A 27,982-nucleotide genomic window follows, 5' to 3' on the forward strand; every position below is an offset into this window, starting at 1 on the left:
GTCCTCCTGTGAAAGGTGGCTGAAACCATTCACTCACAATGAGGAAACCAACTGGAAAAATTCCAAATACCATACCCATCCAGATTCCATGACCTCTACCACCCCATCGTTTGATACATTGGATAGTGGAGGAGTTGTCTGCATGGCTCTCCATGGCATTACCTGAGCCTGAAGCAACAAATGCCTTCATAGCACTGCGTATCACCCAAAGTCCCATAAAGTTTATGTTCAGGCACTGCTCTGACATACACCAAAGAAAGTGCACTTCATGTCACTCAAATGGGCACTCCAATCCAGTGAGAAGGTGTCCATGGCCATTTTAGCCTGTGAGGTTTAAAAATGTAGCACATCAAAGGGTTGGTAAGATCAGTCCAAAAGTTCAGATCTTGACAAACTGATGGGAAGATTTGCACCTGGGTAGAGAAGCCCCACAGAGGCTGGACTCACTATTGCAGGCACCATTTGAGAGCCCTTATCACCAATAGGATGCATGGGCCCCAGCAGATGTAAGACTTGCAGAACTGGGAGATCTGTCAGTTAGAAATCTCCAAAGTGTTACCTGAATATTCGCAATGTTCTGAGAAGAAGGGAAAGAGTCCTTTATGGGGATTGTGTCCCATGTAACTCCCACGAAGAGTAAAGTCTGCATTGGTGTGAGGATACCCTTTTGGACACTACTGTAAAAGCTCACATTGTTAAGAGTCATCATGCACTGAAGGTGTTCCTTAAAACGCGTCATGGATTCTATTTTTACTAGGCAGAAGCCAAGCATAGAAATACACCGACTCCTAACAGTTGCAGTGTAGCCACCACTACAACCAGCTCTTTAGTAAGAACACAAGGTGAAATAGTCCGCCCAGATGGAAAGACCATGAACTGACAGTGCTGGGATTCCACAGTGATCCTCAGGTAATGTTTGTGTGTGTTGAAAGATGAATGCATATTAATATTTTACAAAAGTACGCCTGGGATCAAACTGAAAAAAATAAACAATTTTGGAAAATGGAATATACATTTGCATATAAACATATATAAATGTATACATACTTATGTAAATAGGTGTTTATGGCACAAATTTACATGCATGTAGGAAGCTGGCTATCTATGCAGTGTACCACATTTAGGGGTACTCTATGCAGATAGTACAGGCAACCTTTAATGATTTATAAGGGTAAAAGTAATAACACCTTTGCTCTCTTTTGTGGTAGTGTGGGCGAACAGTCAGACTTATCAGAGGGTAGTACTAAGCATTTGTTGAACATCCAGAGTCAACAAATGCGACACACACTCAAGAAGGAACTTGAGCCCAAGGATCAGAAAAATATTACTGTGTTTATATTATGATTCAACACCAGAACACTTTCAAGAAGATAAATACTGTTGTAGTTGCATTGATTTAGCAAGTAAGTAACACTTTTACTAAAATGTGCTTTTACGCAGTAAAGGTCTCAAAGTACTTTTACTGCAAAGTAGTCCTTGCAAACAGTTCTCATGGGTCTCCTGAGGACTGTAGGGTGCTAGGAGTGCAAGGTCACAAGCAAGACCAGCAATACAATTTTACCTGCACTGGGGCATCCGGGTGGAGCGGTGCTAGTCGAGTAGGTTTCTTATGCACTGCAAAGTTGGCAATTAGAAGGGGCACCTAGAAAGAGAGTGCAAAGGGAGACTTGGGGACAAGTCCGGGAGCTACCCACTGGGAGCTCGGTCGGTGGGGGTCCTGGGAGCAAGAGAACACTTATAAAGCTTGGGTGCAGAGGGTCTTTGTTGTCAGTGCTCCTGCATCAAGGTGCCCACTGTTCTTGGGGGACCTGCAAGAACACAATGCAGCGAGACGGCTCTGGAAGATGTCCTCTGCAATGCTGCTGTTCCTTGACGGCTGGTGTTCGGATGCATTGTTGGATTCCGGGTTGGACTTCAACAAGCCTTGGTAGTTGCAAGTCAGCCAGTACCCCCGGTATGAGTGTAACTTGGCTCTGGTCAATCCTGATGTCTTCTCACTTGGAGGGGAGACGGGACCGGCCTCTTTGAACATGATGACCTCCTCCTGGGCGGCTGCTGCGTCAGTGGACTCAGTGGTCAGCAGAACCGTGAACCGGACGTTGCAGTTGATGCCTGCAGGAAGCAAGGAAGTGGCTCCTCCACTCCAAGAGAAATGCTGACGGGCTGGCAAAGTGTTGGCAAACCTCCAAGGCTTTTGGAGTCCCCACAGCGGCAGGACTAGTCGGGGTGTTGCGATTGTCAGGACAGAAGCAGATAGGCAGGCAGGGTTTCACACCAAAAGTCCACCAGATGTCCACAGTTCTTGCTCCTTTTGCTCTCCTTTGTCTTTCTCTTCTTGGGACAGACAAATCTTTTCTTCTGGTGTCAGGGGGCTACCTAAATACTCAATTCAGGGGCATTTAGGGGAGTGTAGAGTAGTAGCCAATGGGCTACATACCCTTGGGGTGACTATGCCCCTTATATGACCACTTCCGGTGAGAAGTGAGCATAACCCTGTTCCAGAATTCCTAGCTCCAACAAGATCAATATGCTGGAACCCTTTGAGTGTCCACTTTGGCGAACCCACCACAGGGGCATGGCTAGCCCAAAGGTGGAACACACCTACAGTCTAACTAATTGACCCACCTGCCAAGTGAGCCTCAGGGCAGAGGGTGGCAACACTCAGGTCAGGGAAAGCCGGTGTTGCATACCAAAGGTGGCAGGGTCTTTGAAGTCCCTGGCCTTGGTATGGTAGATTAACTAGCCATCCTGCTGGAGTAGGTACTAACATCTTCCTCCAGAGCAGGCATTGGTTCTGACCTCAGAGTGCGTGCTCTGACCTACAGGGGGCCAGAAACATGTCTGGCGGCAGGATGGTCGATACAAGTCATTCAGCACACTAAGAGACTAGTATTTTTCAGCGGGCAGCACTAAGGAGCCCTCTGGGTGCACGTTGTAATAAATCCAAGGCTGGCATCAGTCTGCATTTACTAAGGTAAGATGTTTGATACCAAACACTGTATGTTTCAGTGAAGCCATTAAGTAACTGGGGAACTTGTAATGATGAGTGTCCAGTAAATACCTTAAAATGGCTTCCCTGTTCACTTGCAATGTCCAGCAATCGAACTACAGAACACAAGGGCATATATGCTCATGCAGATACGTACTCACATCAAATGTAATGCCCTGCCTAAGGCCTACAAGGCCTGCTGCAGAGGTAACTTACATATAGTTAGATGCAGTGAGTGGGGCATGGCACACAATGGTTAGGCCATGTCGTGTTTTCGTCTTGCTTGCACCAGGACACACAAACTGCAAAGACAGCTGTGTGCAAATTTTTAAGGGAGGTTCCTAAGGGTGTCAAAGTACATGCCATAGCCATTAGGGATCCTCTCCAGTACCCAGGCCCTAAGTATCAAGGGTACCATTTACTAGGGATTTACAGAGGTATAGGAGTGTGTGCCAACTGTACACATTTTACCTGTTTTAGGCAAAGAGCACTGGCAAGGGGAACCTGTTTAGCAGGGACCCAGTGCACATCAGTCGAAAAACCTCAGTAACAGTGAGCAAAATGAGTGTGTGTGTGTGTGTGTGTGTGTGTAGGGGGGGGGTATGTCCAAAAGGGGCACGAGAGAGGACTGCCCACTTTGCTCTTGTCATCATTTGCATGGTAAAGAGTATTTGCCATCTGAATGTTGTCTGAATTCAGCCAAAAGACCTTCAAGTCTCCCATGATACTCACGGGGCAAGGACCTGTAATGGTACTCTTCCTCCAACAACTGTTGTGCCCAAGTCTAGATTTTTCTATGATGGCATCTGTCTTCAGAAAATGTTTCTGCAAAGGATCTATAGTCAGTGACATTATGGGTTAACCGGCAAGCCTTTCAGTGTAACAAGATATTCAACCAGTGTTGGAATGGTGCCAGGAGGAGGGTGAATCGCCAATGGAAGCCTGGTCGGGGGCCCAAACTACTTTCTGGGGGCCTCATACACACCAGAGGGAGTAGGTGTGCAGCTGAAGAGGGCCAGCATAGTCTAGGTGAAAACTACATTTTGTGCAAGGTCAGCACCAGGAACAGGTGTTGGACTTGGCCCTCTCTGCAGAGTCACTCCCAAACCTTTTGCCTTCTCCCCTCCTGTTTTTCTGGATTCATTTTTGTTGGTGTTAGGACTCTGCAACTGTACCACTGCTAAGGAGTGCCAAAGTGAATGTGCTCTCTCTTTTAAACATGGCGAAATTGGCTTACACCCAATTGGCACACTCAATTTTATTTTTAGTCCCTAGACAAGTGGTACTACATGTACCCTGGGAATGTAAATTAAATGTTACTAGTGGGCCTGCAACATTTATTGTGCCACCCTCTTAAGTAGCCCTTTGAGCAGTTTTAAACTGCCAATTCAACCTGACAAAATAAACAATCTTTAATACATCTAAGTTACCCCTAGAATAGTCTCTAAACAGCCCACAGTGGGGTGTATTTAAAAAGTTGACATTATTTTTAAATTGTACATGTCCTGGTAGTGAAAAACACCTTAATTTGTTACTCAGTACTGCAAGGTCTACCGCTCCCATAGGATAACATTGGGTTACCTTATTACGTTTAATAAGTGATAACGTTTGCTTGGGAGCAGGTAGGAATGGTATGTCTGGTGCCTAAGGAATTGTAATTTAAAACGCTGTATAATGGTAAAGTCAGATTTTAAGTCACAACTTGTATAACGCTGCTCTTAGAAAGTTGGCATTTTCTAGTCCTGTTTGGTGCCTGCAACATGTTTCCTGGGTCACATGACGATGTGTAATTGGCAGCTGGCCTTTGTGTATTCCTCTCAGACTGTAACAGAGTAAGGGGTTCTGGGTGTTGGCAGGATGGGCCATCCCAACATTGATGGGGAAGGCGGACCCGTCACCTATTACCCTTGCACTACAAAGGCACTGGGCCAGCTCACACAAAGGACTTCACACTAGTCTATGGTGTCCCCAGACAGACTGGGATCAGGGCAGGGAGGCCGGAAATTTCAGACACCTCTGCAGGGGGAAAACTCCAGAAGCTTCTTCCATTTCATAGGGGGTACCAGGTACAAAAATAGTACCTTCAGACCCAATCTTCAGTTCACTTCTGGACCTGCGGAAGGACTCTTGGAGGACTGCACTGATGTCTGTGGCCTGTTGTGTACTTCAGAGGACTGCCTTGCTGTATCAACAGGACTACCCTGAAGCCTGCCTTGTGCTACCAGAGGACAGCCTTGTGACTTGAGATTTGTCATTCTGCTTGCTCTCAGGACTACCACAGTGACTCCAATGACTAGCTGACTGGCCTTCTGATCACAGCCTCAGGGACAGAAAAGGCTCCAAACATCCTGAACCTGCATCTTGACCTAGCCTGAGTGAGTCCTGACCCTCCATGTGGTGCCCCTGCAGTGCGTCATAAAGCGACAGCAAGCACTGTAGATCAACATTGCACAGACGGGGCAGCTCTGGCATAAGATGCAATATTCAGCGGGCCAAACCTGGTCCTGCGCCTGGCCTGCACTCCATCATGGTTAGCCTAAACCTGTTACTTTGTCCTTGTCCAGCGTGACCAGATACCCTCAGCCTGGAGCTCTGCTCCGTTTGACGACACTTTTAGCTATATCTTTAAAATTGCATATCTCCAAGTCTACTGACTGGTTTTTGGTGCCAAATAATTTATTAAATTGTACTTTATTTTTCTAAATTAGTGTTGGATTTTCCTTGTATTGTGTTTCACTTTATTACTGTTTGTGTGCTGCATAAATACTTTAAACATTGCCTCTAAGTTAAGCTTGGCTGTTTTTGTGACAAGCTACCAGAGAGTTAAGCATAGGTTAATTTAGTGACTTTTTGTGGTTCACCCTGACAAGGATTGTGGCTGCTGCTTCAGTAGGGTTTCACCCGCCTTAACCAACAACTCAAATTTCTCACAACAGATAAATGCATTTGGGGGCTTGGTCCCAGAGCCAACACGTGGCCTGAATGCATCAACAGCTGCACCTCCACCATCTCTAAAGGTCATGTCAAGTCCAAAGTCTGGGAAATAACCCACTACCTGGAAGCCATATCGCTCAAGCACGAGGGATGTTGCAAAGTTGAAGAATACCTGGAGTGGTGTGATTGGGTTTCTTCCTCAAAGACTTGTCCTGCGGTATACGCTCAAAACGAAAACCAAGTCACTTCTAAACTCAACAAATAATTGTTAATTGTTCTATAAGAATTACATATGTAGTACATCAGGAGCAGGTTTACTGTAAAATTATATTTTGCCGAAATGTACATTCATATTATGAACATAGGGAAAATATATGTACGTAAACTGTAATGTATGACACATGTAACCACTGTCTCTTGCTCACAGTTATTCAACAATACCTTTGGTCACACTAAAAGTTAAACCTTGTGTTGGCACCCATAAAGATAGTCACCCCTCTGCGTCTTGGGGGGCTTCTCCTATCTCTCACTTTCTCATTAATAATCACCCCAAAACTGCAGCTTGCAATATGCCATAATCTCTCTTCCACTATCCACTTCAAGATGATCCCAGGGATGTTTTTTTATTTATGGTTTAGACGTCCCACTTTGGAAGTACATTAACATCTGTAGACTCAAAACTGATTTAATGGTAATCTACCCCTTCATACGAGGTATTGCCCCCATTCTGCATTAACTGAGCTGATCTCATTATTCCACAACATGATCACAATAAGACCATACTCCACTTCTTTATCACCATGAGGTAGGCTTGCCTCATTTTCTTTTCTGGTCCTTTTCTAGCCATGACAAACACCCCACTAATTCTTCAGGTCCTCCTCCTCCTTTTTTTCATTCTTTACCACCAACTTGCACCGTAGTGGACTTTCATACCATCCACCATGACTACTACAATAAGATTATCAGGAGGCTACTACCTTCCCCTGCTTCCCTGTAAGGCCATCTTTCAATTTATCTGGGCCCCTGATAAGCAACCTCTCGTCCTCCACCTAAAAGAAAAAATATTAAAAATGGTGGTTTGCAGAAAAGGTGAGGGACAACTAGCGAGTATAAGGTCAGAAGTATCAAAAAACACAAATGCCTGAATCATCTAGCTTGAAGAGCTTTACTTTGCTGAAAAAACACTGATGGAAATAACTGTGGGAAGCCAAGCAAAATACGTGGGAAAGGGTGTATTTTCGCACAGGAGATGTATGTATTTATGTAAATTTGAGTAACTACTTTTGCAGTAGTTTCCTGTTCCAAACATTGCAGGTAGCTTGTGATACCGGAAAATAGGGTAAAACTGTACAGGTACATGTGATAAAGACTGACTTCAAGATGAAGGTTGATATCCATTTCTGTTGACATATGTGCAAGAGAGTTTGAGGATGCATACCCCTTGAAATACAGACGGCAAAAGACAGCTACATTTTAAAGCATTGATAAAACAGTCTTTCTTACCTCTGAAGAGTAGCTATTAAGCAGGCCTTCAGAAAGTGCAAGTAGACGATGTTCAAGCTGCTCCCTCAGAGTCTGGTAAACTACAAGGACTGGAGCTGCATTATTTCTAGTTGAATTCTTCACCACTATACTGTTACACACGGTCGTCTCATCAAATGCCGTTTGGAGATAAAGATCCTCAATCTCCAAAAAAACTCGACCTCTGTCATTTTTGTGATGAGCACTTGAAGAAAGATAATGAAACAACAAATTGTTCATACTGGCAATAGGTACTTCAGACAGCCAATTATAATAACTGATAACATTTTCATGTTGATATATAAAAAAAAAGTAGTACTATAAAAAAAAAACACTTTAAAACAAACGTATCAAAAGCTATGAATCAGACACTTGCATGCCTTTTATTTTACCCTTAAATAGCATATTGTCCAAAGCACCTAGGTAAGTATGGGTAAGGAAAAAGAAACTAGGATTGTTTTTCAAATTTCTTCCGCCTCTTCCAAGATGATTATTATATATATATATATATATATATATATATATATATATATATATATATATATATTATATGCCAGATCTATCCGTATATAAGCTCAGATGGATCACAAAATGCCTCCCAACAATGAACGACTATTGAATAAAGAGGAAGAACTGCCACTGTTCACTATGAACTCTGGATTCCAAATGCCTTTCAAGCCGTAACAATCAACCCAACCAATGGCTTTACCAGTTACCCCTCAAAAAACGTTTGCTGGCCCAACTCTTACGAACTGCTTTTCTTATGCAAATTCTCAACTAAGAATTACTTTTATGAAGGGCAATAGTTTCCTGTTTTACTTTAGCTAAAGAGCTTGGATACACTATAGTATAAGCAACATTTAAGTAACACCCACAACAATGTACTGCACACTGCAGAAAAGAACAGTCCCTTGTATCACAACAATTATCACATAAGAAATCTGATTCAAGACAATTTCACACTACCTATTATCAATCACTGGGACATCGAAAGATGTTAGCTGAGCAGATGACTAAATGAGCAAGAACAAAACAGTGTTTATGGGGCATATTCAATCAAAATAATTTCTAGTGCCAATCTGTACTTTACTGTGTGATTCATTTTAAGATGAAATCTTTGCATGAATTTATAACAGCAAAAACAAGAAAACAGCAAAACAATAAAACCAAGATGTGGAACAGGAGTGTGGCATCTTTGATTCCAATCATGTAATGTGGTTGCATTACATGAAACAAAATTAGCCTTTTTTATACCTATCAGTCTTAGAGGGGTCTTCCCTTTAACTTTTTGCCTTACTCCTCATTTTTGTTGATTTCTTTTTCGTTGGCTTTAGCACTTTGTGCACTTTAATACCGCTAACCAGTACTAAAGTGTGTGATCTCTCTCCTTTAAACATGGTGAAATTGGCTTTCACTCAATCAGCACATTTTATCTATTTGTAAATTTCTTGTACAACGTTACCACATGTACCCAGAGTCTGTAAATCAAATGTGTAGGAGGCTGGCCTGGCTTGTAGTGGGTACCAGAGGTACTTACACCTTGTGTCAGGTCCAGTTATCCCTTGTTAGTGTAGAAGAGGTGTTTCTAGCAGCTTAGGCTGATAGAAGGTAGCTATGGCAAAGCAGCTTAGGCTGAACTAGGAGACATGTAAAGCTCCTACTATACCACTGGTGTCATATGCACAATATCATAAGAAAACACAATACACAGATATACTAAAAATAAAGGTACTTTATTTTTATGACAATATGCCAAACGTATCTCAGTGAGTACCCTCAGTATGAGGATGAGAAATATACACAAGATATATGTACACAAACCAAAATTATGCAGATAATAGCAAAAGGAAGTAATGCAAGCAATGTAAAGTTACAGTAGATTGCAATAGGAGCACATAGGTATAGGGGCAACACAAACCATGTACTCCAAAAGTGGAATGCGAACCACGAATGGACCCCAAACCTATGTGAGCTTGTAGAGGGTCGCTGGGACTGTAAGAAAACAGTGAGGGTTAGAAAAATAGCCCACCCCAAGACCCTGAAAGGTAGGTGTAAAGTGCACCTACCATCCCAGAGAGCACAGAAGTCGTGATAGGGGGATTCTGCAGGAAGAACAAACACTAGCAATGCAACAACAGTGGATTTCCAGAACCTGAGTACCTGTAAGGCAAGCGGACCAAGTCCAAGAGTCGCGACAGTGGGCAGGAGCCCAAGAAATGCCAGCTGAGGGTGCAAGGAAGCTGCCACCTGTTGGAAGAAGCTTGGTGTTCTGCAAGAACGAAGAGGACTAGGAACTTCCCCTTTGGAGGATGGATGTCCCACATCGTGAAGAAGCTTGCAGAGGTGTTCCCACGCAGAAAGACCCCAAACAAGCCTTGCTAGCTGCAAGGGTCGCGGTTAGGGTTTTTGGATGCTGCTGTGGCCCAGGAGGGACCAGGATGTCGCCACTTGGATGAGGAGACAGAGGGGGCACCCAGCAAGTCAGGGAGCCCTCACAGAAGCAGGCAGCACCCGCAGAAGTACCTGAACAGGCACTTAGAAGAAAAGTGAACCGGAGTCCACCCGAAGTCACAAAAGGGAGCCCCATGACGCCGGAGGACAACTCAGAAGGTTGTGCACTGCAGGTTAGAGTGAGGGGACCCAGGCTTGGCTATGCACGAAGGAAATCCTGGAAGAGTGCACAGGAGCAGGAGCAGCTGCAAATCACGCGGTACCCAGCAATGCAGTCTAGCGTGGGGAGGCAAGGACTTACCTCAACCAAACTTGGACTGAAGAGTCACTGGACTGTGGGAGTTACTTGGACAGAGTTGCTGAGTTCCAGGGACCACGCTCGTCGTGCTGAGAGGGGACCCAGAGGACCGGTGATGCAGTCTTTGTTGCCTGCGGTTGCAGGGGGAAGATTCCGTCGACCCACGGGCGATTTCTTCAGAGCTCCTGGTGCAGAGAGGAGGCAGGCTACCCCCAGAGCATGCACCACCTGGAAACAGTCGAGAAAGCCGGCAGGATGAAGTGATACAAGGTTGCTAGTAGTCGTCTTGCTACTTTGTTGCGATTTTGCAGGCGTCCTGAGCAGTCAGCGGTCGATCCTTTGGCAGAAGGTGAAGAGGGAGATGCAGAGGAACTCTGGTGAGCTCTTGCATTCGTTATCTGGCGAGATCCCCAAAGCAGAGACCCTAAATAGCCAGAAAAGGAGGTTTGGCTACCTAGGAAGGAGGATTGGCTACCAAGAGAGTTAAGAGCCTATCAGAAGGAGCCTCTGACATCACCTGCTGGCACTGGCCACTTGGAGCAGTCCAGTGTGCCACAGACACCTCTGTTTCCAAGATGGCAGAGGTCTGGGACACACTGGAGGAGCTCTGGGCACCTCCCCTGGGAGGTGTAGGTCAGGGGAGTGGTCACTCCCTTTTCCTTTGTCCAGTTTCGCGCCAGAGCAGGGCTGGGGGATCCCTGAACTGGTGTAGACTGGCTGATGCAGAGATGGGCACCATCTGTGCCCATCAAAGCATTTCCAGAGGCTGGGGGAGGCTACTCCTCCCCAGCCTTCACATCTATTTCCAAAGGGAGAGGGTGTTACACCCTCTCTCAGAGAAAGTCCTGTCTGAGGGGTTGGCAGCATCAGCAGCTGCAGTGGAGACCCCGGAAAGGCAGTTTGGCAGTACCCGGTTCTGTGCTAGAGACCCAGGGGATCATGGAATTGTTCCCCCCAATGCCAGAATGGCATTTGGGTGACAATTCCATGATCTTAGACATGTTACATGGCCATGTTCGGAGTTACCATTGTGACGCTGTACATAGGTAGTGACCTATGTACAGTGCACGCGTGTAATGGTGTCCCCGCACTCACAAAGTCCAGGGAATTTGCCCTGAAAGATGTGGGGGCACCTTGGCTAGTGCCAGTGTGCCAACACACTAAGTAACTTTGCACCCAACCTTCACCAGGTGAAGGTTAGACATATAGGTGACTTATAAGTTACTTAAGTGCAGTGGTAAATGGCTGTGAAAAAACGTGGACGTTATTTCACTCAGGCTGCACTGGCAGGCCTGTGTAAGAATTGTCAGAGCTCCCTATGGGTGGCGAAAGAAATGCTGCAGCCCATAGGGATCTCCTGGAACCCCAATACCCTGGGTACCTCAGTACCATATACTAGGGAATTATATGAGTGTACCAGTATGCCAATGTGAATTGGTAAATTTAGTCACTAGCCTGTTAGTGACAAAGTTGGAAAGCAGAGAGAGCATAACCACTGAGGTTCTGGTTAGCAGAGCCTCAGTGAGACAGTTAGGCATCACACAGGGAACACATACAGGGCACATACTTATGAGCACTGGGGCCCTGCCTGGCAGGGTCTCAGTGACACAGACTAAAACAACATATATACAGTGAAATATGGGGGTAACATGCCAGGCAAGATGGTACTTTCCTACAAAATGCTACTAGTGGGCCTGCAGCGCTGATTGTGCCACCCACTTAAGAAGCGTTTAAACTTGTCTGAGGCCTGTCCTTGCAGCCTATATATACTTTATTTTTCCAAACTATTTTTTATTGCATTTTGACAAAAGCGCATACAGATGATATAACATTTCTCATGGAAGTTGTGGTCGCCCGATTCTGGCAAAAATCCCCTCACCTCCCCACCCCTAGGAAGCAAGAGAGAGGGCCCATGGAATTAACTAGTGGAGTAGCAGGCGGCTTGTCTTATGTCTGTAATCAAAGGGCAGGCTAGCAATAGCGTCAGCCATCTACAAGGTCGGGATAGAGTGGAGCGAGCCAAATGGAGAATAACTTGATCTGGAATAACCTGGAGGAATTGGGTATGGACACCGATAAAATGATCAGGGGAAAGGAGGGGGGTGGGGTAATGACTCCAGAAGGAAAGGGGAGAGGGGGCAGGCGAAGGAGGTGACCCCTTGAGGTGGTGCGTCTCTGTGTTTGGGTCTGGAGGTGACCCAGGGATCTCCCTTGGCAAAGGCTCCACACACCTAAGAAAACCACATTCCCAGGTCTCTAGGGACAGGGGCTGTGGTAGTTTCCAATGCATTGTGGTGGAGCGCTTGGCCAAGATTAATGTGAGGTCTAGAAAACGGATTGCCTCTTGTGGCCTTTGGTTCTTCATGAAGACTCCCAGTGAACACACCTCCCACTAGTCAATCCATCTCAAGTTTGTGATCCCCTCCAGCCGATGGAACACATTATGCCAGGGTAGGCAGATGTACAGGTAGTTCCAGAAGATGTGTTTTAGTCTAGTGGCCAGTGTGGAGTACCTGGCACACAAGTCCACAGCCCTCAGAAAGATTCAAGCTATGTGACAGCAAGCGATATATGCCAGATAAAGTATGTAGACAAGCATTCCTGGAGACTTTCTTTGGATAGATATGGGCTTGTTTCTATTCTTTCTCAAGCAATGCCATTTCAAATTCGTCCTCTCAACTCTTGTGAAGGGACATGCCCGGAAGGTTTGCTGGGAGGGGAGGGGAGGGGAGGGGAGGGGAGGGGAGGGGAGGGGAGGGGAGGGGAGAGAGAGAGAGAGAGAGAGAGAGAGAGAGAGAGAGAGAGAGAGAGAGAGAGAGAGAGAGAGAGAGAGAGAGAGAGAGAGAGAGAGAGAGAGAGAGAGAGAGAGAGAGAGAGAGAGAGAGAGTTGGGGTAGGTGGGATGGGTTGTCCATTAAGTATTGAGCACTGCTGTGTCGTCCATGCAGCAGGCTGCCTAAGGGTCGAATACTGTAGTTGCGGCACCAAAAAAAACTATTTGAAATTGAAGGCCCAGAGGCTGCCACGTTTGAGAGGGAGTTGTAGCATTTAAAGAGGTGCAGGGGAGAGTGACTGGATGGTGTGCAAATTAGTACAAGAGGCAGGGGAGCATTATCATTTTGGATAAAGAAGTCCTACCTATTACCGATAACAATAGTTTTCGTCAGAACGTTATTTGGGGATGGAGGGTTGACACTGCTGTTATTAGGTTAGCATCAAGGAGGTTCGAGGCACTGTGGAATATACGAATACCAAGGTATTTGGAGGAGGAGGGTTCCAATCGAACAAGGTGTATTGCTGGACCTTCGTGGATAAAGGAAAAATGCAGGATTTAGGTTAGATGACCCGGAGACCTGATAGGGTGCCAATTTCGGACAAAAGATGGGCAATTGGGGTGCGTTCAGCAGAGGCATCCAGGAGATATAGGAGGACGTCATTGACATAAAGCGAGATGAAGTGGGTGGTGTTCGGGAAAGGTATGCCCCATTGTTCACCCCATCACCTGGCCCAAACTGCCAGGGGTTTCATTATCAGGGCAAACATCGGGGGGACACCTCTATCTCGTCCCTCTTCCCACCGGCACTGAGTCAGAAAGGTGTTTCCTGTGGCACACCTAAGGGTAGGGGCTGCATAGAGGAGACAAATGAGGTCAGTAATACAGGCTCCAAGCACAATTCATGCTAATACTCTGAATAAGAAATCCCAATGCAGGGCGTACAAGGCTCAGTGAAGCTCTAGGTTCAGTGCAGCCGCTACTGACCAGGAACCCTGCACAGCCTCCATAATCCTATACTGTATGTACAGTTTTAAACTGCCATTTCGAACTGGCAAAATAAATCTTTTGCGAAGCCTAAACCTTCCTTTTAATACATATGTCACCCCTAATGTAGGCACTAAACAGCCCATCCGGCAGGGTGAAGTGTATTTAAAAAGTTGGACATGCACTTCTAACTTTTACAGGCCTTGGTAGTGAAAAACTAAAATTCATTTTTTACTATTGCAACACCTGTCTTTCCCTCAGGATAACATTGACTTAACTTATTGCATTTAATAAAGGATAACTTTCAATTTGAAACATGTGGAGCTGTAGGGTTTGGCGTATAAAGAATTGTCATTTAAAACCCTCTTCAATGGTAAAGTCGGATTTTAATGCACAATTATGAAAATGTCACTTTTAGAAAGTTGCAAAAAGAACAATTGATGGACGGAATATAGACCAAATCAAACATTCACCCCCAGTCACAGATCTGGATTCAATCCATCAATTTTTTTGCTCACCATGCCTTTCCAGTTTGGACCTAGCCATATGCAAATCAGTCTTGACCCTGTTACCCATGGGAACAGTCCAGCCCAAATGCCAGGCCAGGTCATCCCTCGACCAGAAACAAGCATCCTGGGACCGGTTTAGGGGTATCACCCCTCTTCAGCCAGGCTAGCTTGAATCTGGTGACATAGTGAGCACGGGACCCATGTCTGGGCATACCCTTCCCATGTGGGGCACAAACGTTTAGAAAGTTGGCATTTTCTTGTCCTAACCATTTAGTGCCTGCATCCTGGGTCACATGACTAAGTAGCTCCTGGGTCACATGACTAAGTAGCTGGTACTTGGTCTTTGTGTATTACTCCTATACAGTGAGACAAAGGTGTTAGTAGGATGGGCCATCTCTGAAGTAATGAGGAAGAGGAGCTGCCACCTACCACATTTGTAAATCACAAAGGGCAGAACACTCACAAAGGGTTTTGAGAGTAGTCTTTCGTATCCCCAGACAAAGTAGGGCCAGGGTAAAAAGGCAAGAAATTGTAAACACCTGTGAGGGTGGAAACCTACAGATGCTTCTCCTACTTCTAAGTGGGTGCCAGGTATAAATAGTGAACCCTGAGACCCAACTCTGGACCTGTGAAAACTCAGAAGGACTGCTGTGCTGCTCTGAAACAACAACTTACTATGTTGCCCTGCTTTTTCAGTGACAAGGACTGGACCTACATCTTTAACTTAGAACCATCAGAGTTATTGCAAGGCATAGTTGGCTGGCCTCCTGATCAGAGCCTCAGAGAAAAAAGGCTCCAAACACCTTGAATCTTGTAAATGAACTCTGTCTGCTGTGAGTCCTACCCACAGTAGGTGCCACCCCACTTGTGGACCCTTCGAAGTTGGCCTGAAGGTGCACTGCCAACCCAGCTAAGGTCCTGTGAGCAGAACTGACATAGTGCAATGTATCTCCTCGTAGCCGCTTCAGAACCACAACTGCAAGACGCATCTTCAACACAGAACCTCATATTGCTACCTGCAGCTCCCTCAGAACAGTCGATGCACAACGCATCCTCGAAGACGGAGGACTTTACATTGCAGCCCCAAAGCACAAACACATTATGCAAACTAGGATTTAAGGTACTTCCTAACTTGGTCCCTATATTCGCCCGTGTTCCATTGTGGTTAGCCTGAATTTGTGACTCTGTCCCGGTCTGGCATGACCATATAAGCACAGTTAGCACTTTGTGCTTCTAGGCACTATTTTCACTTACATTTTTAAAACAGCATACCTACGGTTCCACTAACTGGATTTTTTTTGTTTTGCTCTCAAAAAATGTATAACATTTTGCACTATTTGTCTAAATTGATGCAGGATTTTCCTTGTGCTGTATTTTCATTGTATTATAGTTTGAAGTGCAACATAAATACTTTACACACTGACTCTGAGTTAAGCCTGACTGTTTGTGCCAAGCTACCAGACGATTAAGCACAGGTTAATTTTGGGTTTGCTTGTGACTTTACCCTGACAAAATTGTGCTTGCTGCTTGAGGATTCTTTCATCCCCCCTCATCCAGTAACCTAATTTTGTACAGCCTTCAATACCCACTCCCTTTCCACTGCAACTACAGGTAGGAGATATGACTACATTTATCATTCAAAAACAGTGTACTGTATATTCTTTCTTCAATCACGCAAATTGGAAGGAAGGGGAAAATACAGAGCAGTCACATCTCCCCTTCCAAGCAGAAAACTAACGCAAATATGACCGTTCAGCAAAGTATACCTGATTCAGGTTTGTACATGACCTGCTATTTTAAGGTTTATTAGTGCTCTCTTTTGTCCATAAGGGGTAGAAAAAGGAAAAGAGGAGGTAATTATTTTTATGGAAGAGGACACCTAATAGTGTCATGCTTCATCCTTGGCTTCCTCTCCCCACCCTGGTAGGAACAATGCCATCAGGGCAGACTCAACCCCCTATCGTCTTAGAACAGGAGGGATTTCTTAATAAATAACGACTAGATAAAAACCAGGATCCAGATATCAATGTTAAAAATCCCTTGTGTATAACCTCTGGCGAGTTGCCTTTATTAAAGGGGAACACAGATATTATTAAAAACAGGAGACAAAGAAACCTCGATAATTATGTGCCGGATCACCTATTCAACGGCCAATATGTTTTTGCCCATTTTTACAAACCACTTGGGACTCAGGCTTTCATCAGGGCCAAGGATCCTACTACACCTAGCTGCCTATAAAGATACTATCCAATCCAAAAGACGTGTCAACCCCGTGCACCAGATCCTATCTCAGGTCAGGTTAGAAAGTCGAGGGTCACCCTAGATTTAGGGACCTTTCACTTCCTGGTCAGGGAGAGGGGCAATGCCCTTCATAGTCACACATTCCTTAAAAGGTGCATCATATGGAAGCACCTACTGCAACCCCTCGCCGTGCCGAACAGATGCCTGTATATTCTCTCACCACGCACCACAGCTATAACTCAAGCCAATAATATACTAAATCCCCAAACAATGGCACTCTCTGAGCCAATATAAATAGCACTGACTACACCCCAAACATCAAGACTGTTCACACTAACCTGAGGCAAGAACAGCACAAAGACCACCACATCTTAAGAAAAACAGTAGCAAAAGAAAACCTAGGTTCACCCACTGCCATGCTCCCATCCGAACCACCCTCTGTTATCATGTATGCATAGAAATTTAAGAAACTCCCTTGGTCAGATTCAGCGCTTTATGCCCTGAATACCACGATTCCCCCCGAGTCAAGCAAATCATATATGAATGACCTAGCGCCTCTGATGTTATAGAACCAATAGAGAACAAGGCTGACAAAACCATCTTCAATAGCATCCCTCTCAGTATGTTTCCTGGCACAAACGTCTACATTGCTCATTCTACAAAACAGATTATAGACTTTTCAACCTCCTTTGCAACAAATGGAATGCAGATATTGCAACTGACAACTATGCAACAACTTGCAAAAAGCACACCAGCACTGTTACAATGTAGATACTGTACCTCCTTGAGGCTTGAAAACAATTGGGTATCTTGACCAATTACAAATGCTAATAATTTGTAATGAATGTACGGGAGGCCTAAAAAGGTACAGTCTCCAGTTCTCTCGTAGGGGTATTTCCATGATAGTCATAAGCGTAGAATATTTCCCCGCCCGCATGTGGGGACACCGGAGCACTCTTTCCAATATCACTCCTTAAGTGTCCCTGTTCGCCTCACTTCAGGAGGCTTGTCAAGACAGTTAAGAATGTTCCCATGCAGCCTATAGGAAGGGCTACAGTGTTCAAGCTCCTGCATTCAGCTTGTCCTGGAAGTAAAAATATTAAATGCTTGCCAAATAAAAGCCATTTTCCAGACTAATTACTTCCAAAAAACTTATTTTATTTCTCAAAATCCTTAAGGAGTGCAGAACAGTGTAGTCCATAGGCTGCCATTAGAAATGAAGAAAAGGGATACTGTGCCTTTAAGAACAGCCAGTCCTCCAGTATCCCATCATGCCTAGAGAGAGGCTGTTATCTCAGTTCTTTTTGCAGGCAGTTACTGGCTGACAATAGGCCTAAATGTAACGAAGACATCTAACTGCTTCCCCGAGGAGGAGGGTGGGTTGCTTATGACTATCATGGAAATACCCCTACGAGAGAACTGGAGTTACAGTTAAGAAACTATACCTTCTCTCGTAGGGGATTTCCATGTATAAGCGTAGAATAGAATAACAAGCCCATCCCCAAACCAGCGGAGGAGCAGTTAGAGGAATCCATGCATATGTACTCAAGCAAAAAGGTTTCTAAGCGAAGCCTGGCCTACTCGAGCATCTGCTCTAGCGTCCGAATCTAAACAATAATGTTTAGTAAATGTGTGAACTGATCTCAAAGTCGCAGCTTTACAAATTTCTGCTAAAGGAACATTGCGCAATAGAGCAGTGGTCGCCGCTTTTCCTCTGGTGGAATGGGCTCTAGGTCTACCCTGTAAGGTTTTCTTAGCTAGTTGATAACACAATAAAATACAAGAAACTATCCATCTCGCTATCAATTGCTTGGAGGTGGCAAAGCCTGTACGTACAGGTCCATAATTAATAAACAGTTGTGTAGTTCTCCGTACAGGATTAGTCTTGTCCAGATAGAATTTCAATACTCTCTTAACATCTAGGGAATGGAGAGCCCTCTCAGCTGTGGTGGAAGGGTTTGGAAAGAATGTGGGCAAGGCAATCGACTGGTTAATGTGGAAATCGGATATGACCTTAGGTAGAAATTTCGGATGTGTCCGTAAGACTACTTTGGAAGAATTAAATATTGTGTAAGGCTCGTGAGCACAGAGGGCCTGGATTTCGCTGACCCTTCGTGCAGAAGTGATCGCTACTAGAAAGGCTGTCTTCCAAATGAGATGTTGGAGGGATGCCTTGTGTATGGGTTCAAATGGGACCTGCATTAAACGTGAAAGGACCACATTAAGTTCCTATGGTGGTGAAGGGTGTCTAATTGGAGAAAAGACCTTCTTTAACCCCTCTAGAAAATCTTTTATCACTGGGATTCTGAAGAAAGAGGTCTGTGAAGCAGTCCTTCTATAAGCCGTTAAGGCTGCTAAATGCACTTTAATGGAGGAAAGCTGGAGGCCTGATCGTGCTAGATGCAACAAGTAAGGCAGAATGACATCTTCTTTGCAAGATGTAGGATCTATCCCTTTAGAGGAACACCAAATGCAGAATCGTTTCCACTTAAAGGAATACGCCGAACGCGTAGATGGCCTCTTCGCCTCCTTTAAAATGTCCATACAATCCTGTGGCAGGTTGAGATGACCACACTGGACTAGCTCAGGAGCCATGCCGCCAAATTCAAAGATGAGAGATTGGGATGCCTCAATTGTCCGCCGAACTTCGTCAGGAAGTCCGGCCTGCAGGGTAGCCTGAGATGTGGTTGGAGTGATCTCTGAAGAAGATCCGGGAACCACCACTGTCTCGGCCACTCCAGTGCAATGAGGATCATTGTGGCTGATGTCATCAACAGTTTGAGGAGGACTGCTGGGATCAGCGGAATCGGTGGAAAGGCGTACAGAAATTTGTTGGACAAGTCTATCCACAGAGCATTGTCCTGCGACTGCTGGTGGTAAAATCTGGCGGCGAAGTCGCAGTATTTCCTGTTTTCTTCTGTGGCGAATAGGTCGATAGAAGGTGTGCCCCACAAACGGAAAATGTCTAGAATGACGTCGTCGTTGAGCACCCACTCGTGGTTCTCTTCTAGAACTCTGCTCAGGGCATCCGCTTGACTGTTCTGAAGCCCTGGCAGATGGGTTGCCACTATGTTCAATTTTCTGGCTAGGAGCCAGTGCCAAATTGTCTGGGACTCCTGAGACAGGATTCTGGATCTGGTGCCCCCTTGTTTGTACAGATAGAACATAGTGGTGGTATTGTCCGTCTGCACCAGCAAGTTGTCTGCCGTGATTGAGGGTAGGAACGCTTTGAGAGCTAGGTGTACCGCTCGTAGCTCTAGGAGATTGATGTGGTATAACGATTCCTTCTGTGTCCATCAGCCCTCTATTTGCAGGTGATCCATATGAGCTCCCCATCCGAGGAGAGGGGCATCTGTCACAATAGTCTGTGTCGGAGGCTGTGCCTGGAATGGCATCCCCTTTAGGATGTTGGTTGGACAGCACCACCAAGTCAGAGATCTGATTGCATGAGTGGAGAGGCAAATTCGATCTTCCCAGCTCCCCGACCACTGATTCCACTGGTCCTCCAGGCATTCCTGAAGTGGACGCATCTGGAGGCGAGCATTGGGTGTCAGGTAAATGCAGGATGCCATGGATCCGAGGAGTGAGGAGACTGTCCGCACTGTTGGGTGACGCGTTGACTGGAGATCCCGACACTTCCGGAGAACAGATAAGCGTCGTTCCTCCGAAGGACACACTTTTGCCTGCAGTGTGTCTATGATAGCTCCTAAGTAATGTAGCCTCTGGACTGGTACTATCGTTGACTTTTGAAAGTTGATATGAAGACCTAACCGGTACAGAAGGTCGCAGGTCAGCTGGAAATGCCGGTTTGCTTTTCCATAAGTGGATGCTTTGATCAACCAGTCGAGATACGGGTATATGAAGATCCGTTTCCTCCGGAGGTGAGCTGCCACCACTGCCATACACTTGGAAAAGGTCCTGGGAGCAGATTTGAGACCGAATGGCAGGACCGTGTACTGGAAGTGATCTTGACCTACCAAAAACCTCAGGAACTTCCGATGTTTCTTTACAATGGGGATGTGGAAATACGCATTGTGTAGATCCACTGAGCAAAGCCAATCTCCTTGCCGAATCTGAGGATATATCTGGTGTAAGGATAGCATCCTGAACTTCTCTTTTCGGATCCATTTGTTGTCCGTTTTGAGGTCTAGAATGGGTCTGACTTCGTTTTTGTCCTTTTTTGGGATGAGAAAGTACTTTGAGTAGATACCCTTCACCTGTTGGCTGAGGGGAACCGATTCCACTGCTCTCTTCGAGGAGGATGGAAACTTCCGCCTTTAAGGGATCGAGGTTTGCAGTTGTCTGCTTTGGCGGGATGGCCGGAGGTGGTGATGAAAATCTGAGACAATATCCATTCTGTACAATGTCTAAGACCCAAGTGTCTGTTGTAATCTTTTGCCACTCTACTAGGCAATTGGTGACGCTTCCCCCCACCGGAGTGGATAACGAAGTTGGGGGGAGTAAATTCTCAGGGCTTTGAAGTGGTGGGCTGTCGGGTGCTCTGAGTGGACTGATGAGCTGATCTTCCCCTTTGCGCCTTACGCTGGTGCTGGTAGGGCTGCTGGTACTGCTGGTGAGGCCTCGTAGTGGCCCATTGAGGGGCTTGAACCCTCTGCGTGGTGTAGCGGCGATGAAAAGGGCGGAAGGACCTGCGTTGTTCTTTAGGCTTGTCCAATCCTACTGCCTTTAATGTGTCCACCTCGGCTTTCATTCGTGCCATTTCGTCATCTGCGTGCGATCCGAATAACGTGGATCCTGAAAAAAGGCAGATTTAAAAGTCTTTGCTGCACGTCTGGTTTTAATGACGCGAGTCTCAGCCAGGAGTGCCTCCTGAGCGTCACACCATGGCAGTATGCATGTGCTGAAAGCAGGGACGCTGCCGCACTTATTATTTGGTTGGAGACCATAGCGCCCTCCTTGGCAACTTCTAAAAAAGTCCTCTCTGTGGTCTCTTGGGAGATGTTCTGCAAACTGCAAGATGGAGTCCCACAAAGGTCGTTCGTACCTGCCCAAAAGGGCTGTGGCGCTTGCCGTTTTCATCGTGGATGCTGCTGAACCACAGACCTTACGACCTGTCGAGTCCAGTCGCCTACTCTCCTTATCTGGAGGAGAAGTGGAGGATGGAGCCTTGCGTGCCGCCAAAATAACAACTGAGTCCGGTGGCAGATCAGAACGCAAGAAGAGCGGATTTTGCTCCGGAGGGTGTTACTTCTTTTGCAGCCTGGACAGTGCAGGTCTTGTCACTGCCGGTGTGAGGAAGACCTCCATAGCGGGCTCCAGGAGGCCCGGCACTAGAGGTAGCAATGGTCTGGCCACTGACCGCTGTTGAAGCGTCTCAAAAATCACCAATGGCATAGGAGCAGCTATCGGTATACCTTGTTTCGACGCCCCTCGGACTAGAACCTCATGGAAGGTATTAATATCATCCACCGGAGAAGACCAAGGAGGAGGAGAGTCCGACAACATAGGTGAATAGTCTCTGGTGGAGGACCAAGAATCTCTGTCACGCTCCCTTGAACTTGATCTGCGCCTCGATCGGCGGTGTGATTTTGATCTAGAGGAGTCCCGGTCACGGCGTGAACGGTGGCGTGATGCAGAGCGCGGTCTAGGCGGTATACTAGCCGGAACATGAGGTGCCGGGAGTGGCGTTGGTTGTGGCACCTCCTGGCCAATTGGCTGAGGCGGCGTTACCGGAAGCTCTGGAGGAGGAGACAGACGAGAAGAAGGAGAGGAAGGCAGCAACACTACTGAAGAAGAGCGCTCCGATGAGGAATACATTCTTCGCCTCTTGTGACCCCTCAACGTCGATCTCTCTCTCCGTCTCGACGTCGACGCTGTGTGCGGCAATGAGCCATGTCTATGTCGACCTCTTGACGTTGACCCCGACGACGCCGATCTGCTCCTCGACGTCGTGCGTCTCGGGGTCTCTGACGTCGTCCGATGCAGACTGGTGACTTCTGTACGACGTCGAACCGGACTTCGATGGCGAAAATCTCGACATCGACCGGGACCAATGTTGTCTTCGCCCTGACGAGTGCCTCTCAGACCTCCCACGACCACTGGAGGCTGAGGTATGAGCCCTGGTGGAAGACTGACCTTCCCCTCGCTCAGAGGTCCCACTGGTTCCTTCGCGTCTTCTCTCTGCTCTCCCTTAAAGGCGAATTTTCTCTCTGTCACGTAAAGTGCGCCTGGAGAACGTCTTGCAGATGCTGCAGGAAGCAGGAATGTGAGATGAGGGTAGACAAATAATACAGAGCTCATGAGGGTCTGTTTTAGCCTTTTTTCTGCCACATTTAGGGCACTTGTCAAACAAGGAAGGCATTTTGGTGAAAAAAGCCTTAAAGTTCTGTCAGAAAACTTCAAAATGTAGTAGAGAAAGACAAAAGACATCGAATGAAGCCTTTTTTCTGAACTTTTCTCTGAAATTTTGAAGGAAAAAACCTAAAAAGGTTGAGTTCAATGCTCCAGGGTCCTGTCAGCAGGTGCCGGAAAAAAGAACTGAGGTAGCAGCCTCTCTCTAGGCATGATGGGATACTGGAGGACTGGCTGTTCTTAAAGGCACAGTATCCCTTTTCTTCATTTCTAATGGCAGCCTATGGACTACACTGTTCTGCACTCCTTCTTAAGGGTTTTGAGAAATAAAAGAAGTTTTTGGGAAGTAATTAGTATGGAAAATGGCTTTTATTTGGCAAGCATTTCATATTTTTACTTCCAGGACAAGCTGAATGCAGGAGCTTGAACACTGTAGCCCTTCCTATAGGCTACATGGGAACATTCTTAACTTTTTTGACAAGCCTCCTGAAGTGAGGCAAACAGGGACACTTAAGAAGTGATATTGGAAAGAGTGCTCCAAGGGCCCCGCAGGCGGGTGGGGAAATATTCTACGCTTATTACTATACATGGAAATCCCCTACGAGAGAATATGCTATTCTGCTGTAAATTTGTTTCACCACTCTTTTTGGGGGGGGTGGGGTGGGTGGCTGGAGTGGAATGAAACCTCCTCTTAAATTGAAAAGTTTCTCAGATACAACTAAAACTACATTTTCTCATGGCCACCCTAGCCACTAGGTGGATGATGTAATTCCCTGACTAAATGAACGTGTGTGTGTGTGTGTGTGGCTACTATTTACATGTACTCCAGATAATAACTCCCTAAATATTTCTCAATCTACCCACAAGAGTAGAACATTATCAAACAAACTACATATGATGAAGGCACAACTTTGAAGGCTTCCTGTCTAATCCTCATAAGAATTGACAGATTTAACTGTACCACACTTGATCATTCAGTTCCAATTACCAGCATATGCTTATGACTAACATTTTGAGTTAGATGTTGTTAGTTTCTATTTTCATTCTTTTCTTGCTGAATCACATTTGATACTGTAAAGAGCTGGCACTATGAACATCTGATTTGCCGATTGTCTTTTGTTCATGTTACGTGATTCACAACCGTTTTTTTTTTTTATAACCATAATGGCTAGCATTCTACTTTGATCGGAATGTGATAGTCAAATTTTTAACAGTTATTACTGTCGTTGAGATTCCTTTTTTCTAAATCTAAAATCGAATCAGTCAATGAAGGACAGCCATCTCCAGATCTAACCAAAGTGCACATTTTAATTTTAGACACAATAAACTGCCAAATTAAAACGCATGTCACCAATTAAAAAACTGCAAAATCTTTATTTACCTGTATGTGAACAGACTAAAATCAGCTTTGCCCTAGAGCCCATTTTTTCAACTAACCCCTAGCAATTATTAAACAATTGTAATCCGCTTAAAATAATGCTAATATGCTTTGTCAGGATACATTCCGACTGTTACAAGGCAATTCTTTGTTCAGCTCATTTGGATCGGTGTAAGTCATTCCCCAATAGAGTAATCTGTGTACAACATGATGTTCTAATTTCACAAAGGAGACAATGTTTAAGAATAGATAATAGTTACCATTTTGTGCTTTGGAAAAAATTGATTGCTGTGTGGCAGTCTTTCATTGTAAGACTCACAAGAATTTTCTGCAGGTCCAGAGGCAGGAAATCCCTTTAGGGAAAATACATAAATAAAATTAACTTGTAACAAACTGCTCAATAAAATGAAGTTAGACTTCTCAAACTCCATAGTATGTACAATATCTAATAAATGACCAGTTGTCTGTATACCAATTCTAGTTGGGACCTTATTCTATATTGATATGTACTGAGCTCTTATCTGGATTCATGTTTGAGACACCACTCCTTGACAACCTGTTCATAAACAGAGTAAATATGCTCTCCGCATAAAAACAAAAACAGTATACCTACATAAAGAACAATTCTGGATATAGGGCCCGATTCAACCACTTACTTACCGTTGGCTATTGCTCTTCAGCCCATGCATGACTATGCTGGTATAGTGGCTGAACTGCTCCATATGGTATGCCTGCAGGAAACCTAGAACACATACTTTTACAGGATGGTTTACATGATTCTAGGCCAGTATACAGGGAGAGGGGATAGATTAGAGGAGATGTAGAAATTGCTTTCAATTGAAATGTGAAGCAAAGAAGCAATAACAAATTAAGCCTTTTAGTATTTGTTGTATGTACTAAATGGCCGATACTAACTGACACTCTTACACAGTGTACACAATGATAATTTGGAAGGTTGGTTGTTCGTGCTCTTCTCTTATTTCAAACAATTGGGAGATTTTAGGATATTGGACAAGTTAGAAAATGATGACTTTCTTGGGGTGTTCTATTTCCTTTAAGGGCTGCATGTATGAGGAAAGAAACAACAGGTATGTTACCAAGTGTTAGTTTAACGCAGGAGCGCCTAGCGTAGGTATTGGAAGGTCAGATTGTTGTCACGTTTTCAGGATATCCACCTAAAATAAATAACATACTGCTGACTTAAAAAGACATAGATTGCATATTCAGTGGGGTTACAAGGCCTGCATGGAAGCCCCCCCTGGCTCTTGCACCAGCAGGAGGTCTGGCTACTCTAACTTGCCAAATCCATGGTAATGAGAGTCAATCTCATCCAGACTTTTTCTAGCCTTTTCACAAACGTCAGCAACAGGGGTTTTGGCAGGAAAGCATACAAGAATCAGTCCACCCAGTTTATGGAAGAAAAAAACATTCTAGCAGTTTGTCAAAGGAAATTCTATCTGACAAGTGTAATATTTTGGCAATACCTTTGTGGTTTGCTTTATTTGCAAAGGTGTCCAGGCCGGACAGTAGGCTTAACGACTGGACTTCGAATAAAATAACAGCATGTAGCAGTAGAGTTCACGTTCTGTGATATGAAAAGACACATGCTGCAAAAGGGCGACCATCAGTACATCCTGTACCCCCATACGTAGTCAATTATTTTCAGAATCATCCAACAAGCTTCTGGATTTCCTTCTTCCCTGTTTGTCCAGGTAATGGATTATTAAGGAAAGACACAGACCAGGCCAAAAAAGCAAAAATGAACTTAACTTTCTAAAAGTGCAAGGGTGTTAGTCAATACAAAAAATTAAGTATTTGCACTTATTTTAACATCATTATACATGTTGCTAAGATAAAAAGAAACAAAGAAGACAGATGACTTGTTCAGACTACCTCAGAATTAAACTTGCAGCAGAATGTGAATGTCAAAAACTGCCTTATTTGTAGTACAGACATTTGTTTCGTATTTCACACCCTGACAGTAGTTCTTCACAAATCTCCGTAGAATTTCAACAGCTCTACTGCACCTACACGAAGCAGTAGAAATATCTTTTATATTCCTTTTAACATCACACAGGGACAGAATGAGAAGGTATTAACTGTCAAAAATGCATAGCATAATATTTAACACTACATTGAATACATTATAATTTCATAATAGAACCAAAACCCATGTAAGAACTATAACTAAATACATAAAGTGCCATATTACGGACATGCATGTATTTAATTGTATAGCAGTATAGCAATTCACGTCAAAACTGCAGCCACAAACCTCTTTCCTAGGAGGTCATATAAGAGGTTACATTGTTTTATATGTCTGGGAAAGTGTGTAACGATATGCGAGTTCTGAAAACTGACTCCACGTTGCACTTAGCCTAGCAGTACACCATCACATAAGTGACCACCAGCTTAATTTTGCCTATTGACTTTATTTTACCATTAGCCACTGCCACGTTAAAAGCTGCAAGTAGTTTTCCACATTGTACAATGTGCACATGCCTTTATTTTTTGTGTTCTTTCCCACCAAGGGCTTAGGCTGATAAGAATGTACTTAGACGGCAGGGAACGGTCTTGTTTTGAATTGGCACAGTGGGATTGTGGCCAAGTCCCTACGTGTTATTTTCAAAGCTGGCCTAAAGCAATCAGCATTTTTTGAATAAATAAACTTCTGCAGGGAGAGGGAGGTTCTAAAATGTTCCTCTTGTTTGTTCAAAGTATAAGAGGCTGAGACCAGATGGACCAGGGACAGAGAGTGTTTGCAGATCTCAGGCATATTAAGGATGCTGGAGTGTGTCAAACTTCCTGTGAGGATAATTGAGCTCTCTCTCCTCAATCAATTCAGGGATCTGGCGATCTGATGCTGAATAGGGGGGAGATGAAGCAGTGATGCCCTTGCCACATGGTCTGCATATTTTTTAATTCATTATTTGCTTTGCATTATAATATAGATACATATATTTGCTGTGTATTTTGCAGTGGAGAATCATTTGTACATGTTTTCATTTCATTGCTGTGACCATTTTTAAACGTGTGCCTTCAGCAGGCTAATCTCCTTTAAGAACCTTGCGGAGTGAAATAACAAATGTCTTCTTTGGACTAAGAAGCGCATTCCAGAGATTTCTGTCAGTGCATGAGTGTTTCAGCTTGGTCATTAGTGAAGCAAAACAAAGTGTATGTTTCTAGTGTTGCTAATGAAAAAAGCGTTGCAAATCGTTACACAAGAGTCAGAAGGGAAACATAGTCATGAGTTCAATCATGTGACTATGAACCTGAAAGGTCACTTGTGCATGAAGTCAATCAGAAGAGGGGTAGACAAGGTAGTGCCTGGAAGAAGCCACCTTTCTACTATCAGAAGCCGTAACAGTCCGTTTAACCTTATGTGTGGGTCCGACTGGTAGGTCAGATTGTTGCGTAGGCTCTCATTATTCTAATGAGACTACTGGATTTGAGCGGCATAATCACCTGCGGTGTGGGAGACTGAGTCTTAACCCACTACAGGTGACAGATGTCGCCCCAATTTAGGTTTTGCTCCGGCTAACTAGCAGTGCCTCATCTCTACCCAAGAGCAGGGATGATTGGGCAGCCGA

The 27,982-nt window shown here is 44.9% G+C and overlaps 1 protein-coding gene across 1 annotated transcript in view; it reads right to left on the reverse strand.

The window, feature by feature from the left end:
- ATM (ATM serine/threonine kinase) overlaps nt 1-27,982 on the reverse strand; it is a 1,319,133-nt gene that overhangs the window by 1,052,810 nt on the left and 238,341 nt on the right. The window contains exons 12-13 of the mRNA XM_069202321.1: nt 24,653-24,745; nt 7,427-7,649 (exon numbers count right to left, since the gene is read on the reverse strand). Coding sequence (XP_069058422.1) covers nt 7,427-7,649; nt 24,653-24,745 — 316 coding nt within the window. The remainder of the gene's footprint in view (nt 1-7,426; nt 7,650-24,652; nt 24,746-27,982) is intronic.

Source organism: Pleurodeles waltl, chromosome 8 (genome assembly GCF_031143425.1).
Source record: "Pleurodeles waltl isolate 20211129_DDA chromosome 8, aPleWal1.hap1.20221129, whole genome shotgun sequence".
NCBI lineage: Eukaryota > Metazoa > Chordata > Amphibia > Caudata > Salamandridae > Pleurodeles > Pleurodeles waltl.